At 40.8% G+C, this 20,043-nt stretch overlaps 1 protein-coding gene across 2 annotated transcripts in view; it reads left to right on the plus strand.

Moving 5' to 3' along the window:
* QKI (QKI, KH domain containing RNA binding) overlaps positions 1–4,132 on the plus strand; it is a 109,962-nt gene extending 105,830 nt beyond the window's left edge. The window contains exon 7 of one of the 2 annotated variants that reach the window (XM_031060966.1): positions 974–4,132. In XM_031060966.1, coding sequence (XP_030916826.1) covers positions 974–990 — 17 coding nt within the window. In that variant the 3' untranslated portion in view covers positions 991–4,132. The remainder of the gene's footprint in view (positions 1–973) is intronic. The other variant, XM_031060964.1, reaches the window with a different exon arrangement.
* The last annotated feature ends 15,911 nt before the right edge of the window (positions 4,133–20,043 follow it).

Raw genomic sequence — 20,043 nt, forward strand, 5'->3', positions numbered from 1 at the left:
AATGTCAGATTTTATTGTATTTGCAGAGTATTAGCTTTGAAAATGAATAAAGAGAGCTGTTTGTAGTTTTAAAATGCCTTATTAGTATCAATTAGATATTTTCTCTATTTTTTCATGTACTTAGAGCTTTTTAAGTATAGACTTTAAAATGGCAGGACTTCTACAGTGTTTACATGCAAGTGCATTTTATAAGTGTCCTATATGTGTAAAATAGTATTTCGAACAGGAAAATGCTAGCTATAGTAGCAGGCTGAGCGTTTTCCTGGTTTCCACGATGATGCCTACATTGCTAGACTACAGTTTATAGTACTGCTTTGTATCATGAGGCCAAGAAATTCCATGTTGTTTGTAAATAGAATAAATGAAAGGCAATAAAAAATTTATTGAACAAAAACCCTTTGTTTGGCCCATAGTTTGTTGAACCAAATTGTTTCTCTAAGTCCAGAATTCCTTAGATGACTCCATTCTTTTAACAACCAGTTATTAATAATCACATCCATCATTAATAGTTGCTTTAATGCTTGCACCTGGGGAGGTACTAATGCTTAATAGCAGTCAGATACTGATGCTGTGCACTGACTGTTGTTCCAGAAATCTTCTACCCAATTCAGAAACTGTTCATCGTTTTTTGTTTTCCAATTTTCCTTCATCGACTGCTACTAACCATTAGTCGTTAGTCATATTTTATCTCTCTTTCTCCTGTTAACCGGTTTTGTGGGAGTGGGCTTCTCCTTCACGTGTCCAAATCATGATGGAGGGCTGTCATGATTTTATTGCATTCTGTAGATGGTGTCGATCAGTATGTCAGAATTAAACATGCTTGTTTTTTTTATTAGTTGTGATTAGTTTTCATGTTGTCATTAAGCCGTCACTAGCTGGAACTAATCTCTTCTCTATCTTTTCTTTCTTTTTTTTTTTTTGTTTTTTTTTTATTTTTTTATTTTTTTTATTATTTTTGTTTCTAACCACCCAGCCGCCACCGGCAACTAACCTATGACCTTCTGACCTCTGAACTCTTCACCCAATGATGACCTGACCATGCCTGCCTGCTGATCAGTTAACTGGTAAACGCCTTTGCTTGCCTGTCTTCAGTGCAGCGAGCTGGGGCACTTGTCCGTTCGTCTTACCATCTAACAAAACAGACAAAGAAATTGTTGTCCTCCAACTCCGCTTTTTGTTGTTCTCCTGTTTGGGTGAAAGTGGTTCTAGAACCTGCACTGAATAGTAGTAAAGCAATAAGGTCCAACTCATCCCTCCGCACTGATCATCCTCTAGTGTCCCGCCCCAAGCGAACGGTAAGGAGGCCTCGCACGAGATGGAGACAGATGTCCCTTAACTACCCGATGACAGAGGCAGTTACTGTGAGAGACTTCTAGGAATATTTTTCTTCTCAGAAAAAAAAAAAAAAGAAAAAAAAAAAGTCAAAGCTCTCTCTGAATGTACTGTGTGATGATGCATCATGCATGAACCTTTGGTCAGGGATGTCATTGGGGAAGGGATTCCAAAAAGTATTCAAAATTTGATATGCTGTTTAGTCACTACCAGTGCCCTCAAAGGGCAGACGTTGCAGCCTTTTTTCTATTGCCTGCCAAATTGGACGTTTTAAAGGAAAGTGTGCCATGAAATGCAGATTACGATGACTTTTCAGAACTACATCAATGCAGAGAACAAAACAGCAACACTATTAAAGCGAAATACAAGTTTAAATTGTTTTAACCATATTTTAATCTCCTTGGAAGATTACATGAGAACAAGGTACATGCATTATGTGTCACATTACTGGGCAAACTGTTCAAATATTTTTTTTAAACCTCCCTGTATAGAAAAAATTTCATTAAGGATGTAAAAGCCATGCTTGCCTATTTGCTGTATACATGTAATGAAATGTAGATAAAGTGTAGTGCATTGAAACAAAATGAACAAAAAAGTAGATACTTTTACTATACAAGGGTGCTGGTGCAGAAAAAAAATATATTTTTGGAAATGTAGCATTTTATACTTTCAAGTGTTATAAAAAAAGAAAAAAAGAACAAAGAAACCCTTTATTTCATTAAATGATTTTTTCTGGTGGTTGTCAAGAAACAAAAGACCAAAAGAGCCTTTTAGTCTTTCTTTTTTATTTTTTAAGTATTGGAATAAGTCTAAAGAAAAGGAAGTGCCTTATTTTCTTCATGGTCATTTAGTCAAATGTCTTGTATAATCAGCTTCTCCCTCAGACAAGTTACTGCATGCCACTCAGTCGCCCAGTATGTGAAAGAAGCTGTGAGGGAAGACAAATGATGAGTTGACCATATTAATTACCTGATTTTTGCCATACTAGTGTGATACGACTTTGCCAAAATCTCATTAAGTGAAGTATTTGCTAAGTTTTCATCAAACCAGCCCATTATTATTTCAGCCACTCTACTTTTTAAATCATAGCAAATGCCATACTTGTGCAACGTAAACCAAAGGGTTCTGTGATACAGACTGTCTCATGCTAAAGGAGATTATTAGCTGACAAATGTTTGTAGAGCTGGAAGTTACGTCATTTTTGTTCAGGGATAGAGAGGAGTTTTCTTGATTCTGGTTGAAATAAATATTACATCAACTGTAGTAGGCTTTGGCATCACCCAGAAAATGGATATTCTGCAGATAATGAAACTGGAAGTGCTTAGCGAGTTTCCAGTCAGTGACTGAGCACATCCCCAGTTTCCAGGAACAGCTCCTGCAGTGGCAAACAGCATGGAAGTTGCTTTACTTTTCAGCTCGTCTTTGACTATTGTTAGATCTGGCCCATTGGCTTTTCTTGAAAAGATAAGCAGGAGAGGGACTTCAGCCATTTGAAGTCCAGCTGTACCTTATTTTTAACCCTTGTTTCCACATGAGGTTCAAATAGCTGGGCAATTGCAAGAGCTGAAGCTGTTTAACGCACAGTATTTAATTCTGAAAACATGAAGTGTTACATTGTGGGGCTCAGTACTAAACTTGGCAAATATCAGGTGATAATTTTACTCCCCTCTTGTCAACTTATTCTCCTCCTGCAAATCTTCACAGCTTCCAAATGAAAGGTCAATAGTAAGCTAAGAGGGCTTACATTTTTAAGCACCTGCATGGTGACCTCATCTAACATCTTGTCTCACCTGGAAATAATTATCAGTTTATTTACTATGCAATAGACATTCATCCTTTCGTATTCAGCTAGATTTTTGTTTATTGTGCCACCAGCTTTGTCTTCCTGTTACACATGCAGTTGTGTTGATTTTATTTACAGTATATGCTGTGCCATTTTGATTTTATTTTGGTTGGTTGAATAAACTTGCGACACTCGAACATTTGAAGAGAGATTTGCTAAAACAATACCAGTATTTGATCCAGTTTCATCTCAACTATGATAAAACCTGGACATTTTAGACATTTATCAAAGGTCTTTTACTGGGGGGGGAGGGGAAGTGTATGGAATAGATGTGTGACATGTGAAAGTAATGTTTGCTCTGAACAAACTTCTGAAAACTTAGTTGACAAAATCTTGGATCAGCTTAAAAAAAAGCATGACTTTTGAAATCTCTGAATGCCTTGGTTCTCAGTATTATCATTCTTTAATGACTTTTTCTTTATTAAAATAAGTAGTTTTAAGACTTCTTTCTTGACAGTATTATGTAATTTTTTTAGAGTGGGTAGATGGGAGTGTCGCTTGTATGTAACCGTACAGATGACATGTATTTGTCTATTCTTTATTATCTTAGTAGTTTCATGCTATGTATGTACCATAACCAACCTATTGCCTATGAGAAACATGTAAGATAATGTATTTACAGCCATTGTTACAAGTTTATAATGTATTTTTCTATCTTGTTTTATATGTATGTTATATAACATTCAAAAGAATTTTTTTCCTGATTGAGAAAAAAGGATACAAAATGCAAAACCCACAATTTTGATAACTGAAAAATTGCCAATTGTTTTGCAGTACTTTATTATATTGGGAGTGTTGTCTTTCTTGGGCTTTTAGTTAGCTACTGGATGAATACATTAGACATATTTGGGTTTTAGTTGGGTTTTTACATAGCTTGCATTTTAATTCTTTGGTTCTTTGCTGTTTCTATTAACCCATAGCATTATTTTAATAAATGTTATAATACCAACCTACTAACTCTGGATTATGTCTGTTTATTAACCATTACATGTTTAATTAAAATAAACATATAAAGACGGAAGAATGTAAAGTCGAGTTACTGGACTAACCCTGAAGAACGTGACCACAGATAACACAACGTGACTTGTTTTTATGTTGTTTGTCAGCTGACATTCTGCACACTACTATTAAGTTGGCTTTGGTCATTCTGGCCTTTTACGTTGGGAAATAGGTGCCAGTAGAAATGGGAACAAAGTAGCATTTTTGAGGCATTCTTCTTGTAGAGTCTTGCCACTTGCCTTTCAGCATCTGCATTACTAATTCCACACTTTCTTTTTCTTTCTCTAAAATAATTATTGTTGGCTCACAGCAAAAGAGCAAAAGATGCCAGTGTATTGGTAAATTGTGACGGTGTACAGAAACCAGTTTGATTCTTTGTTGAACCATTCAGAGGTGGCAGTTAATCGCACAGTAATTTGTGATTTGTTGGTTTTGGCACCTGATTCACTGTTGCATCATGTGACATTTCTAAGCACAAAATATTTCTGGATAGAATTGCTGTACATTGAAACACAAAACCTGGGGGTTTCCTTTGGCAAAAGTGCCTTATTTATACCACACTGTTTCAAGTAACTTTATTTTTGATACTTCTGCTGAAGTCTATCAGTATTGCGTAGCTCAGGGGAGTACAACTTCTGTAAGCCAAAGGTCAGACTGGATCTTTTCCTAGTGACTGCAGAAAGAACAAAAATACACCTTTCACTAAATTACCAAGCAACATCCATTTCAAATTCCAGAGCTGCCTTTATGTGATCTTTATCCCTGTGGATGACTGGAGCAACATGAATGCAGGGAATTGAGATGGTAAAAATGCTGCTTTGAATGTTCATCTATGCAAATATTTTTACAGATATGCTTCCCCTTTCTTAGAACTACACTCTCCGAGGCTCCTTTACATTTCCCAGGTAGTTCTAGATTTGTAACCTTCAGTGGGCAGTAATTATCACTGATGTTGAGGGAGATCCTCAATGCAGATAACTTTTCAGATGTCAACAGTTTTCTTCCTGAAAGTCCATTTTTTTCCTGTAGATAGTAAAAATTCAGATGAGGAATCTGAATCTGTTCAAATTCCTCCTTTAGTTAATGACTTTTCAAATTATTTATCTTGAAATACATGCAATATAAAACTTTAGAGTTCTCACAGTATTGCTAGTAATTAAAATTTTATGCATCTTTATTTTATGGAGAAAAATAGTATAGCTTTGCTGACGTGTGTTAGTGTTCTAATGGCATGTAGTTCTTTGTTTTACAAAAATTTTAGGTAGATATGAAATACTAATTCATTTTGAATAGTTTCACTTGTGCAGAATTTTCTTTTTTGATTTAACAGATCATGTTGCTATCCTAAAATTCAGCCACAGGCAGATGATAAGAATATTAGCTATTTATAACAGATAATATCAGGACCTTTTGACTGGATAATGGAACAAGTGTCGTTACAGAGCAAATAATTTATATTTTTGAAGAACTTTATCAGAGGCGCACATATAGTTTGGTGAAGTACTCTGTCCAGTATAGGGGAAACTATTCAGATGGAACAAAACTTTAATGTTTTATATTGAAGAATACTTATATTTCCATAACTACTGCTTTTCTGTAATATTTTTATTATTTTGTGTTTTTATCAATAGCTGTTAACTACTGTTATACTTTGTCCACAGTGCATTTTCATCTCATTCTTCAGTATATGCAGTAGTCAAAGTTGCTGTAAATTTTGTAGTACTTTAAAGCTGAATGACAGAAAAAAATAGGAAAACTCTAAAATCAAAATAATATATTCATTATTGTTGCCCACCAAAGGTATGTCTCAATTTACCTGAGTGCCTATCTGAAAATTCAACTATTTTATACTTTGCCTGCTTGTAGGAAAGGTACAAACTGTTTTCATCACCAAATTTGAGGATGACTTCAATATTGCTAAATAACTGAAGTTAGTTTCTTTTTCTTTCTTACCATTCTGAGATTAAATTGTCTTAACGTTTGAAAGATCATACATTCAAGACAATTAGACCATTGGTCTTTGATCCAATAAAGTGGGATTTATCTTAGAGTAAATATGTTTTGTAGGTGAGAATATAAACAAAAATATAATCTTGACTTTCAAAGTAAAATCTGAGCAATGCTGTTCATATCTTAAGTGTTGTACCAAAGTACAACAAATTTAGTTTCTTCAAGAGTATTTTTGTGCATATTATAAATTACCTTCAAGAACATCTTTAAGATATTTTTAATGAGCATATGTTCAGTATATTGACAATACTGATCTTTTATTTGAATATATATTTTAAAGTGTTTCCAAAATCTACATGTAGCAAAAGGTTTATTGCCAGATTGTACTCCATGAGGGGGACCACTAAAAGGTTTTCTACCCTGAAAATGCAGGGAAACATTGAAGTGTGTTACCATCCATTAAGAAATTAACTTGGAGGAAACATACTTACGAGTATATGAAGCAGTTCTTTGTGTCAGGATAAAAATACCAGTTATCAGAAATAGCACATTGTACAGAATTGAATCTGAGTAACACATTCCTAGGGCTGGAAGTACATAACTGTTCCTGGAATTTCTGTTTTGTTTTAATATGTTTGATACATTTTTTTCTAAAACACTGTTAATGGAATACTGTCCAAATAACACATGACCCATAACATTAACACGTGGTAATCAATGTTGAATCAAACTGGTTAACGAAAGTACAGCGCTCTTCCTTCTCTGTGCCTGCGCACTAATTGCAGGTGGTGCATAGGGGCTGGGGCTTAGGCACAGCAGGCTGCAGTCCTGATCTCTTGGTGCCTGCAGTTCAGGTGTCCGTCTTTGACAACAGACTAACTGGGAGGAGTCTGCCTCCCAAGGTAAAGATTAACAGAGATCTGAAACTCTTAGTAGAATTAATTGAAAATACAGCAGCAATAAAGCCACATATATACATATATGCTTTGACTTGTATTATGGCAGTTTGTGTGAAACATATAAGGTTTTGTTTGTGCAAAATAATGTATTCTGAGGGGAAAAGCAAACATGGACATTGCCAAAACAGATGTAAATAACCACCATTTATGACTGTACATTATGTGCAATAAAGTAACTGGAAAAAGTGCATGTACTTTATCCTCAAAAGAAAACTGACAGCTCTCAAAGCTGTAGCTATAGTTTTATTTTCTGAAAAGTTAAATTTTATTCTGTATCTAAACCGCAGAATAAAGAATGTACATTTTTCACACTTAAATTTTCATTGATGCTTCTAGCAGTGTTATGAAAGATGTTTATTGTTGAAGAGACTTAAACTTCCATGGTCATCTGATTATCAGGGTATATTTTGCTTAACAGTTTCTTATTGCATATGCTGTTGTTTGTAACTGTAAATGAAGGAAGTATGCATTATATATCATAAACATGCAATACACTTTTTGCATATAGGCTTGTGGATGCATCAGGTCTATAAATTTCACAGAGAAAACCACATGATTTTGGGGATATTGTACTTTTGTGGCATAACTGTCACAATTGATATGTTCAGAGCAAATAAGAGAAGTACTACTTTACTGTAACTAACACATTGGTTTGGGGCATAGTTTCTGATTACTGTAGAAAATGAGGATGTCTGCCACCCCATCTAGTGTGAACCTAGCAAAGAACACACTTTGTAGAAGAACTAGATTATGGTATTCTATATTTTCCTTACTATTTATGTGATGATGCTTAGTTTTAGTTAAGGACAATTGCTTTACCAAGGTATTCTTTGCTAAAAATTCCTTCTGTTTTACACTGCTTAAATAAAAAACTGTTTGCTTCAGAAGTGAAGTAGATAAGGTTAAGCGTGGCACCTTTAGAAGTCTGGTAGAGTAGGGGAGAGGAGGCTAAATGCCAGTATTCAGGTACACTTCTGCACTTATCAAGGATGAAAAATTTGGCATAATTTGTCTTTGAAGACACCTTCTATGATGAGTTTCACCAAAGTAGTGGCCTATAGTTGTATCTGAGCTAGTAGTCTTAGAAGTTCAGAGAATGACAGGGATGCTGTTTGGCATGTGCTACTCGAGCAGGTAAAGCAGCCTTTGTCATCTTTACTGTTACTCTGAGTGCTGGCTGCCTGTACCCTGAACTCCTGGCCTGGAGTGGGGGCACAGCCTCACCTTCTGTGCTGTCTCTGGCTGCACTGTGCAAACCCCCTCCTTCATCCATCTGGATCCCTAGAGAGCAGAATTGTCTTGACCTTTCTTACCTCTTGCACCAAGTCAGTAATACTTGTTTATGGTCACGTTCGTGTTAGGAATTGCATTTATAGGTCTACAAGTTAAAGCTACCTTTGGAGTTTAGAATTTTTTTTTCAACAGACTTTATCACCATTCTACCAGCACTGTTGGTGTGTTTTGGTATGTTTATGGCTCCTAGATGGCTCCTTGTTGTAGTTGCCTTGAGGCAGTACAAACTTAACCATTACCAGTGTCAAAATAATGAGAGACATTGGTAGAAAAGAGTACAAAGTGCAGAGTCAGAAATTACTCTCTCATGTTGGCATTCAGGTCTACCAGCAAAAGTAAAAAGAGACTTACTCTACTGTCTTCTTGGTGACCCTGTGAAGTTCTCAAACAGTTAAAAGTAGACAACTGACAGCCAGTTCCTGTTGAGTTGAACTCTAAAAATTAACAATCACAAATAATTAGTAACTCCCAAGGAAGGTGTTTTGTTTTTGTTTTTTTTTCTTTCACTAAGTAGCATAGCATATATTTGTCCTTAATTTCTGTCACAGTATTTTCAGTGTTTTCATCTTCAGCAATAAATAAGGTTACTACTTTGAAGAGTAAACTGGATAAACTCAGAGATGAGGTTCAAGGAAAAAAAATCAAATAAGGGCACACCTCAAGACTGCATCATTTCAGCAACTTACCAGTAAATGAAGGAGTTTTCTCTAAAGTTCATTTATTTTTAAGCACCTTATACAGACAAGAGGCTAAGGAGAAAAATTTTTTTGTTTGTGGGACCTTTTCAGAATGAATTCTGTAGATTTTCAGTTCCCTGAGGGTGGCCTTGATTTAGCAGATGGTTTATTACCTTCCTGAAGGTAGGAAGTTCCCAGGTCCTCCTGCCATAGGTCAGTCATTGAGCAAATAAGTGTTCAGTGTTGATTCTGGTTTGCTTTCATACTCATGTGAAAATGAAGCCCTATCTTTTGTATCCAGGTCTTCTTAATATCATGACAGATATATCAGTCTGTACCTCCTAGAGTAGTGGTTTAAAGGGATTTGTTTTTAATTGAAGTTACTTCAGTAGAAAGGCAGGTTGAGTGAGCAGGAGTATTATGGGAAATGTGTTAATATATGATAAAGATACTGGGATCACTGTTTTATTAGTCTCACTGTGTTTTGTGTATTAGAAACCTACAATAAAATGTAAGTGTAATACTTATCTTGTTAGTTGTCTACACCTTTCCAATTCAGATTTCCTGACAAGGTTTTCGTGAGACTGAGACTAGTTTGTGCAGTTCAGAGGTAGTGAAATGATGAGATAACTGCAGACCACTCCTATGTATGTGCCTTTTCATAGAGCACAGCCTTTTTAAGATCTTGACCTCAGATATTGGGTAAAACATTGTAAATTTGTGAAGCAGGGAGCACAGTTTATTAGTCTATCTGCTAACCACTGAAAGTTCAAACGTTGCTACCAGTTCAGAAATGTTACTGCATGTTAATTGTGGCAAATTCCATGTCCTGTTTTTAATATGGGTGCAATCTGGAGACCTTCACATGCATAATCTAGTTAATCTCTGGATCATTTTCATGATCTTTCATGAAGAGTGGGTCCAGCACTGCTGAGGGGGCCACAAGGCCATTACTTGCATGCCCTTGTGTGACTTTTTCCATATAACCTTAGCGATGAGACAATTTTGATTCTTTCTCTGGAAGGCAACGAATGAAGCAGATCTTCAGCTTTGTTTCTGAGAGAAAATGGAAATGTATACCAGTGTGGACTGAAAGAAGATAAGAATAACAATAATGTCAGAGCTTTGAACCCCATCCTGAACTGAAAATTACTCTGGACTTTATATGATCCAAGAAGAGGAGACAACCCTAAACAAGAGCAGCACTGTGAAACCCATACTGTGTTGACAAGAAGTTCATCAGAGACTGTAGGCTGGAATTTTAAGTGAAGAAAATTGAAATTATCTCAGTCCTTGAAGAACTGGTTTACCATGTCTCCCTGTTATCTTAAGCAAGTTTGTTAATTTCTCTGTTGGAAATTTTCCCCTTCAGCCTAATTTGAATTTCTTGTTCTTTTATTCTAAGGTTCTGCCCTGCCCCCTTCTCTGCTGTCTTTCATTTCATAGACAAATTCTCCCTTCATTAGGATGGTGAAATGGCACAGGTCATTCTTGGTACAGAAAGACAACAAGCAAGACTTAAGATCTAGATCAGGATGATCAAATGTGACATTATTTAGAAAGCCTGCTTCACCTACACACAAGTCCAAGCAGATGGAAGAGAACGATTTCGATACTGAGGGCACAAATCTGATGTTTGGAATACCTGGGTTTCAGATGCTGCTTTCATTGCTGATAATTTTTGCAGTTTTGGGCAAGACCCCTGCAGCCAAATCCACAAAATACCACCATCACCTTAAGTGATGTTTCAAGATAGAGAGAGTGGTCACCAAGGTTTTTCATCAAAAGAATCTTTTTCATGGTCTCCCAGGAAAGAACACACCACTGCCTTATTTTCTTTTGTCAGTTCCAAGCAACATCATCCAGAAAGAAAACCCCTGGTACCCAGAGGTTTATATACCTACCTGAGTGCAGAGGGGAAAGCTCTGGTCAGTAAATCCCCATCCTTCCACCACAGCCACAGGAACCAGCTTGGCAGCTTGAGTCCATCTCTCAGGCGTTTTTCTCCCTATCTTCACATGCATAGCACATGTGGCTGTAACTTTGCGTTTTGCATTCCCCAGCCACCCATGATGGAAGCTACTCTTTTACTCAAGTACCTTTGGTGCTCTTGTTCTGAATCTTTGTTCCTCAGTTTCCTGTCAGGGAAATGAGGTGAACAGGAGAGCCCCAGTAGAGTGTAAGCTGTGGATGGCCACGTTTGAGTTGGTAGAGTGCTCGAGCAGTACAATGCTGAGTGCACTCCAGTATCATCACAATGTCCAAGTGTCTCACCATCTTGAATGTACTTGAGAATAAAGCATGAGAGCAAAACAAAATACCTTTGACGTCTAACTTAGTCAAACCCATGGTGTAGTTTCCACAATGTCGTAAGCCAGCTGAGTCCTGGTCTCAGACCAGATCACCTCAGAGGGTATCTGCCAATAGTGCTGTCTCAAGGGATGGTCATCTCAAGAAACAATGGGCACAAGTTACTCCTGGGAAGATTCTGGTTGGGCACAAGAGGACATTTTTTACAAGGAGGACAGCAGCCATTGGAATAACCTCCCCAGAGAAATGGTGGATTCTCCAGTTTTGGACACTAAGGTTCAGCTGGATAGTGTACTAGCCCATGTCTAGACCTTGCTTTTACCAAGAAAGGTTGGACTAGATGGTCCTTGCAATCCCTTTCAACCTGGTATTCTATGATTGTGTTCATAACAATCTGAGTCCCACAGGTTCACTGGGGATGGATGGAGCTGCATTCCCGTTTTTCACAGTTGGCAAGTCCAAGGAGAGGCAGAGGGAGAGAGATACAGTTGCAGGAAACAGCGCTGCTTTGTCTTCACCGGTGAAATGTGGAAGTGGGCAGCACTGACAGTGCTTGAGACCTGGGAGGACTGAGAAAAAAATGGGATTATATTGAAAACCTGATTGGCAGGAGTCAGATCTGCTCTGCAATCATGTGAGGTTCACATTGTTCAACCCTCAGTATAACATACAACTTTTGAAAGTGAAATTCCTTCAAATAATTAACTTTGAAGCAAGAACAACAGTTTTTGCAGCTTCAGGCCTGTAGTTGTGAATGGTTACATTCAGGATGGAAATTTTTCAGTGAGCTTTCAATTTGCTTTGGAAGGAAAGAGATAAATGCCATTTGTGAGAGACAACTTTGGGTTTCTCAAGAAAGAACCAGGGTTAGCAGGTAGATATAAAACAAAATCACCTCATCAGCCACATCATTAACCTCAGCAAAATCCAACATTAACCAGTTTATCCCTGGTCACACTCAACCACAAGACAGTTAGCAACCAAACACTTTTGTCCAACAGCAGTGCAGTGGAAGGTGGAGAATTTACCTCCTCAGGTGGAGAATTTGCCTCCTCAGTCAAGACTCTTCCAAAATTTTACCTTGGTGAAGTAAACAACTGCATTTTACTAGTTGTCACGTGCCTCACAATGATAATAATAAATTATATTTATGAAGTAGAAGTTTCACCTGCTGCAGATTTGTCTTCAGACTTCCCTGTGTGAAGGAACCTTGAAATAAATTATTTCCACTCTGGCAAGCACCTGGTTTCAAACAAAGGTGAAGCCAATGAATGAAATAGTCAAAACACCTGACTCCTTTTAGGTAGGAGGGAGGGAAGCAGTAAATAATGTTGCCTTAGAGCAATTTCTCCCTTGTCATGCCTTTCCCCTTGCAGTTTGCTGTCACTAATCACTGTGAGCCAGACTGTGCACGTGGAAGAATCCTTCAGACAGAGTCAGTGGGGCTGCTCATGTGAGTAATTTGCAAAGCACTCAATCAGGGCAGTCAAGCCCTGTGGTATTAGACTCATTTTAGCTATAAATTCCCCAAGCAAGGACTTTTATTCTTGTCTGGAAAACAGTGGATGCAATTCTGGTGCAGTGCTTTTTTTTTATTTTTTCCTCCACAACTTCTCATTTCTTCTCACCTTTTCCTTCACACACACACACAGAGCACTAAGAGCCTCAGAGAAGCAGCAGCTATGACAAGCAATGCTAACATGCCTCCCTGCTCTGAGCAATTCCTTTGGGCGATTTAGCAATGTCGCTCTGGCTCTCAGCATTTCTTTCAAGTCAGAAGCCTCACTGCTTACAGCAGCTTGGGAAAGGGAGAGCCCAGGTGCAAAGGCAGGAAGAAAGTTGTGTCCGTGGCTGGCAGCAACAGGAGAGTCTGGTTGTGCCGGTGAGTCAGCCCAACAGCTTGCTCCACTTGCTTATTCCAGCCACACACAGGCAAGTGCAGGCAGGGAAAATTCCTAGCTTTCATTGTGAGGAAAGGGCCTGCTTATGCCACCACAATAAACTGTTTTCCCAGAATGAAATCTCACCAGGCGTAATTGCCAAAATCCAGGGACGAAATACTTCTGCTTAACCCCTGACACATCTTGTTCTCTTCACTGGGAGAAAAGTAGTCGCTTATGGTTTGGTGTTTTGTTTTGTTGGGCTTTTTTTTTTTTTTTTAAATTCAATTACCAGCTTTGATGTGTCTAAAATGGGAATAATGGCAAAGAATACAATATCTCCTGTCTGCACTGCTACCTATACACTTGCATATAAATAGCACTTTTGTTTCATGGGTTGGAGTAGAGGCTGAAGAGACGTACTGACAGTGTAGCAGCTCTTTTCCTTTGTAGTGGATCTAATAGGCCTGCAGTATGAAACATGCTGCCTATGCTTTGCTTTTAGGCTGAAACTCACTCTGTGCAGAGGTCTAGCAAAGGGCAGAGGCCCCACTTAAATCCTGCTGAGCCTTCAGAAAGGCTTTCCATGTTCCCCTACGGTAGGTGCAAGGATTCAGACAGTTTTGCATTCTTTTCATGGGTAAAGGCATGTAAATAATACCTTTATGACTCAGGTATGTCTTGAAATATGCAACCTGATGGCAGGGAGTTCTGCTTTATTGTGCAGATATTTGTTCTGAACCACATGGCTTGTAAGTCATGAAATATTAATGGCCATGCAAATCTTCTCTTCTGTATCACAAGCTTTTCTGTGTTCCTGACCCCTGGCTTCCTTTAATCATCTCCTGGGTGTGTGGTCTGTTACTATTCTGAGATATCTTGTGAACAGGGGCAAAGTAATTACTTGATCCTTGCCTGCTGCAAGAATCTTTTTGAAAAGAAAATTGATAACTTCAGAGACACTTCCTCCTTGCATTAAAATCAGCCCCACCTGCTTGCTTCACAGGATTTCTCTTTTGGTGGCCTGAATGCAGACCTGCAGTGTTCAGAACTATTTTCATGACTATAAAAGCAGCATTCTTGGATCTCCTAAGTTGTCACCTGCTCCTCCACAGATTAATTACAATTTTTGGTCAGATGTTTTCTCCCCTTCTCTCTCTCTCCCCTACTGATTTTTTTCTGAAGGCATCTTTATAAATACACTGTTTTACTGGGGCTTGTTACAGGAATGATCTTTCAATGAGCAGCTGTAGTGCCTGTTATTTATAGGGTTATCTTCGCCATCTCCTTAATAATTGGAGGCTGGATTAATGCCTGAAACATGATTGATTTTTTTTTCTTAAGAAAAACAGCATGTATTTTTGGCAGAAATCTCCTTTTCTTTCTCCACCTGTTTTCTAACATCCCAAATACTAAGAATAAGGACATTACCAATGTGGGGAGATATGGAAATGCTCCTTAGCTCCCTGCCAAACATAGGAGAGGTTGGTGTTTTGGTGCCATGCAGGTCTGACAGCCAAAGGAGAAGGAGATGTACAAGCAATATGGCTGAGGAAAGAGAAAGCTAACTATGAAAATGCATTTCCCATATGGGAGCTATTTTAGGGAACCAGTGTGATGAAACTACAGACATGAGTGGGTATTTGTACAAATGAGCTCATAGTGACTGCCAAGTGCATGGTGTAACACTGGGGCAATAATGACCACACAGTTTAATACAAGGTTAGTAAATGTTAACCTACAGGTTTCTGATTTCTGGTGCAATTTTGCCCAAGTTGCAGGAGTCAGCAATGCGGCACCAAAAACACTGCTTCTGGAATGGAGTGTTTATACAGATCAGGAGGTGGGGAAGACTAGCTAAGGTCAAAACATTCATTACCAGAGCACAGATAAAGGAGTTGGGATACCTCAGGTGTTTGTAATGTGCCACTTTGCAAAACCTGAGATGACACTTAAGAACCTTTTTGGGGCTCTGCTGTTCAGTCCTCAGTGTGTGCTGTTTCTGAGGATCAGGTGCCAGCCTGGGAGGAATCCACACCCTGGCTTTTAAAAGGTGCAAATAAAACCCACTTCACCCTTGATTTCATGCAGCAGCAGGTGCCTATGAGTATTTGAGGACGTAGATGTCTTTCTTTCACACTTTCCTTGGAACTTTCTTTCCTCTAAATGACCTCAGTGACTTCTGGGCCCTGTGAGAAGGGCAGACCCACAGCTTGGCTCACACAAGTGGCTGCTGTGAAGCAAAGTTATTTGGTGGCTTTAAGCCTGGCAGTCTCCAGCCTGGGAACCACCCACACAGGGACGGTTCCCTGTGCAGGGAGCAGCAGTCCCTGCACAGGATGGTGGAGCTGATGTGCCAGCAGCTGGTGGGTGCTGTGGCAGTCACAGAGAAAGCAGACTGAGCAGAGAAGCCAGAGCACCCCGCCTGGCCTATCTGCAGCACCGTGGTGTCCCACCACAGGGTGATTTCTATGAGCCTAAATGACGGTAATGAGCCCTGCTGCAAGTCTGGCTAGCCTGTAGTCTGCAAAGGTGACAATTGCTAACTCAGGTTTTGGAAGGAGGTGAGCTCTGATCAGCTGAAAGGAGCAGTGAATAATCCTCATCTACCTGGCTCTGTACCCAAGCTGTGAGTCATTCTAATGAGCAACACCAAAAGTGCTGACCTGCCCATCTCATGCTTCCTCACCGGAGACTCCAAGCTAACCTGCAGCCTTGGTGTGCCTCAGGGCTGCCTTTTGGGCAGAGGGGAACCTGGGACACTGGTTTTACTGAAAACTTTACCAGTGGAATAAATGCTGTTGTAGGATGTATGTGTGCCAAAACAGTCGGTGTAAGTAACTAGGAAGCTTTCAGTGGGTTTTCTGTAAGTGGCATCCCTGCTGAAACTGCAGAATTGTTTTTGATTTAAAGAATATTTTCTTACCTATTGCCATCAAGATTTCAGCTGCCCTTCACTCTCTCCTGTGCACACCAATGTGACCAGCTGTAGCTGGCTGGACCAGTGTGCAGTGACTGTGCAGTGACTGGGCAGAGGAGCACATGGGATTTTTCCTGGCTTAGTCCCTGTCTCTGTGTTCCTGGGACAGCATGAACAGCCTCTCCTGTCCTCCCTGCTCTACACTGTGCCCACATTGCAGGGTGGGATGGTGCCCATTGTTCCTCTTCAAAAGGCTGCTCCTTTTAGTGCAAAGTCCTCAATGTCCTCACTTGGCTTTAAGCTCCACATGTGGTACTGGCATGTTGGGATGATGAAAGTTGTTTGCCTCTGGTTTGAATGCAAGGCATGGGCTGGCTTGGCTGCATGCAAAAACTACGCTACTGGGTGTTTTCAGCAGCTTCCCCTGGGTGCATGGCACTATTTAAAGTGAAAGTACTTTGATTTGGAAGAGGCAAGGATGAAGGTGAAGGCTCATAATGGAAGTTTATAAATGCAGCTGCCACCTTAGCACCGTGTGCCTTTCATACTGTCCTTCATTTACTCTCCTGGTGCTCCCTCCTCTTTCAATTCTCTGTTGTTTTTCCCCCTGTGAGCAAAGTGCTGCTGCGAGTAACTGGGGTAGCTGAGTTTGATCCATTTATGTGCCAATGGGTATAGAGGGTGCTGTTATTTAACACTGAAATGTGTGAAATGATCCATGAAACCTCCAGGGTGAACTATGCTAAGGGGCAGACTTTTATAATCCATGGATTATACTCTACAATTCATAGATATATGTTATAGAGTATATATTTATAGGTCATGACTAATATGGAAACCCCTCTTATAATAGCTTCTAGTAGAGACCCATCCACATAACATACCTATGTGGGTGGGTGGCTGTTGGCACCAGAGTGGGATGACTGACTTTAGTTCTGATCTGGGCCTCTCAGCTAGGCTGCTGCTCCTCGTCAGCTGCAGAACGTGGGCAGCAATAAGGGCAGTCAACCTAGATTATAAGAAAAGTCTGATACAAACAAGAACTTTTCTCCTCCTCTGTTATCTGCCTGGGCTCTCTGTGTAGGTGGCTTGGTTGGATGTGAACCCTTCAGACAGCAAAACCTGTGAGAGGTGAATGTGACTCACGCTGAACATCTCTTAAAGCCCACGGCAGGTGAGGATCCTGAGTCCTTTTCCACAGCCTTGAAATGGAACCATCCCTCCTCCTCTGCCTCTGAAGCTTCTCTGTCCCTCCTGCCTCTGCTTTGCCAAGTGAAAGTCCATCTGAAGGTGTCCAACAATGTACACACACAGCCAGCTGGTTTACACTGAAACCTCATGTATTTCACAGATAGGCTGAGCTTCCCCAGCGTAGCTCACTCATTGCCCTTCAGATCCCTGGGGCCTTCCTGTCTCACAAGAACAGGGGGAGCTCCTCTGCCCCAAAATCTTCATCAAAAAGCACTTGCTCAGAGGTAGCAGAAGGCAAAACAGAGTGAGTTCCACAGCTGAGCTCATATTCACAGAATTATTTCAAGCAGTCTGTACATTCCTTCTACTTATAATTTATTATTAACAGTCTGAGAGGAAGAAAAATAATTCATTAAACAATCAGTAAGGCATTCATAAGACATTATTGAGATCAGGTCTCAGGGAAACACATGAGCCTTCACAAATATTAAGTTTTATCTACTCTGTTAAGTCATTTTACATAGGAAAGTGAAACTTAATCCAGCTGCTCTGTCTCTGTAGCTACTGCTCAAGGGGAAACAAATTCAGATCCACCATAATCTGACTAATAGGTTCAATATCAGCTCCCTCTTATCAGAAGGAAAGGAGCAATTTCATCTCAGTTTCTGCAGTCTGCCCCATGCTTATCTATTCCCTGGTGGCCAGATATCAGAGCGGACCAGTGAGAGGAGTCCCCTTCTGGGGGCTGGAAATTAAAATGCCTTGCTGTGAGACCTTCTCCCTTGCTGCAGGCAGTGAGCAGGTGCTTTCTTTTCCAGATGGGAGTGGCTTGTACTTGAGAGAAAAAGTTTGAGAAAGTGCAATTTCTCCCATAGCTCAAATCTGTATTCTTGGTTTGGGCAGCATGGAAGCAGCAAGGCACTGCTCGGTCAAACAGCCACTCAGGAAGCCCCCGCTCTCCCTCCACTAAAGGACATCTGGTTCTGGAACAAACATTGCCTCTAACCAATGATGGATGATTTGGTTTTGTTGAGAAGCTGAAGCTCACCCACCTCCTCAGTTCTCACCCCCATACATTGCTTTCTGAGCCTCTGTCATTTGCTTGTGCTGTGCAGTGATGATCCTGTATGGGAAATGACTTTAAAAACATCATAAAGACATTTCTGGGAGCAGTGGAGTCTTCAAAGGAAAATTCTTGGGAAGCTGGAAATATGGTGGGAGGGAAAATATAATCTTTCTCTCATTTCAGATGAACTTCTGCCTTCCTTGAAATTCCTGTGAATTTCAAAGCCTTTGATAGTCATGAAACATCAGAGGAGCCTTTATGCTTAGCAAAACGTGTGTGAAAGCAGTGCTGCTTCTGATCCCGCCAGGAGCTGCTGCACACCCCCTTCCTCTTCCTCATGTTTGTCTTCCCCCAGCTGATGCAGTCAATTTGCATTTGTCTGGGTGGCCGTGGCTGTGCCCTTGCTCTGCTCCAGAGCAAAACCCCTTTCAGGACTTGCCTGGCCAGTGGGCACCCCAGCTGCTCCCCCATGGGCCAGCCTGGATGATCCACAGGGATGGCTGCACTCTGAGCCCTGGGATGCCCTGCCTGCAGCACAGTGCCTGACTCACTTTGGTTGTGTCCCAGCCTCCCTTTGCAGGATCAGGCAGCAAGGTCACGGCACAGGGATTTCCTGGAAGAGCTCTGATGGCACCAGGCACAGGTGGCAGATTTATAGGCAGGCACAAATCACTGTGGATGCAGGTCATTGAAAAGGACAGCACAACCACCCGAGCTGGGGCAGCCTATCCTTGGAACAGGCACTGTGGGGTTGGGTGGGGAATTTCTTCCATGTAGCACCTCCAGCCACAGGAGACTGTGCAGGGGATGCCATGGAAATTACAAGAGCTGCAGAGCTGGAATATGATCCCCACAAGCTGCTCCTGAAGAGGAGCACAGATCTCTGTGAGTAGGTACAGGCCTCCTGCTTCCCACACCTCCCTTCCCAGCTGTTTCCAGCAGCTCTCGTGGGTGCTCTGTCATGGACTCCTTCCTGAAATGAGGCTGCCAGAGAACGGCATTTGGGCAAGCAAAGGGGGAGAGGGAAGACCACAGAGCAGAATTCCCAAGGATAAGGCGACTTACCCGTTTTTCTACCTGGGTAATGGTTATCCTGTGAAGACTGATGCACTCCTGTCTTCTTCACCCAGTGGGAGGGAACAGGCTGCCAGGGCTGCTGGGCAGTGGCAGGTCCAGGCTGGTCCCCTGAGGCAGCCCCTGCTCCAGCTGGCTGTGATTTGCCCCTGCCTCATGCTTCCCTTCCCTAGGTACCAGCCAAGTGGAGAAGCTGCAGCCTAAAGGGGCAGGACATGGCATGGGCACCCCCAGGGAAAAAGTCCAGGGAAGCTGAGTTGGGAGAAGGCAGTGAGGGCACTGAGGAGCCTTCCTGCCACCACAAGCAGGCTGCAGGTGAGCCATGGTGTGCAGCTCGGAGCTGCAGCTCTGCAGCAGTCATTGCTTACTCACTGTGAAGCCATTGCCAGGTGAGATTTGCCTCAGGTCTCACAACTGAGGGCTTATTTGTGACCTGCCCAGGTCAAATTCACCTCCAGGTGTATCTGGTCCATGTGGATTTGAGAGCCCACACAAAAGGGCTGTCCATGCTTCTCTCTCATCTGTCACTGCATTTTTTTCCTGGCATTC

Source organism: Geospiza fortis, unplaced genomic scaffold, assembly GCF_000277835.1.
Source record: "Geospiza fortis unplaced genomic scaffold, GeoFor_1.0 scaffold41, whole genome shotgun sequence".
In the NCBI taxonomy this organism is placed as follows: Eukaryota; Metazoa; Chordata; class Aves; order Passeriformes; family Thraupidae; genus Geospiza; species Geospiza fortis.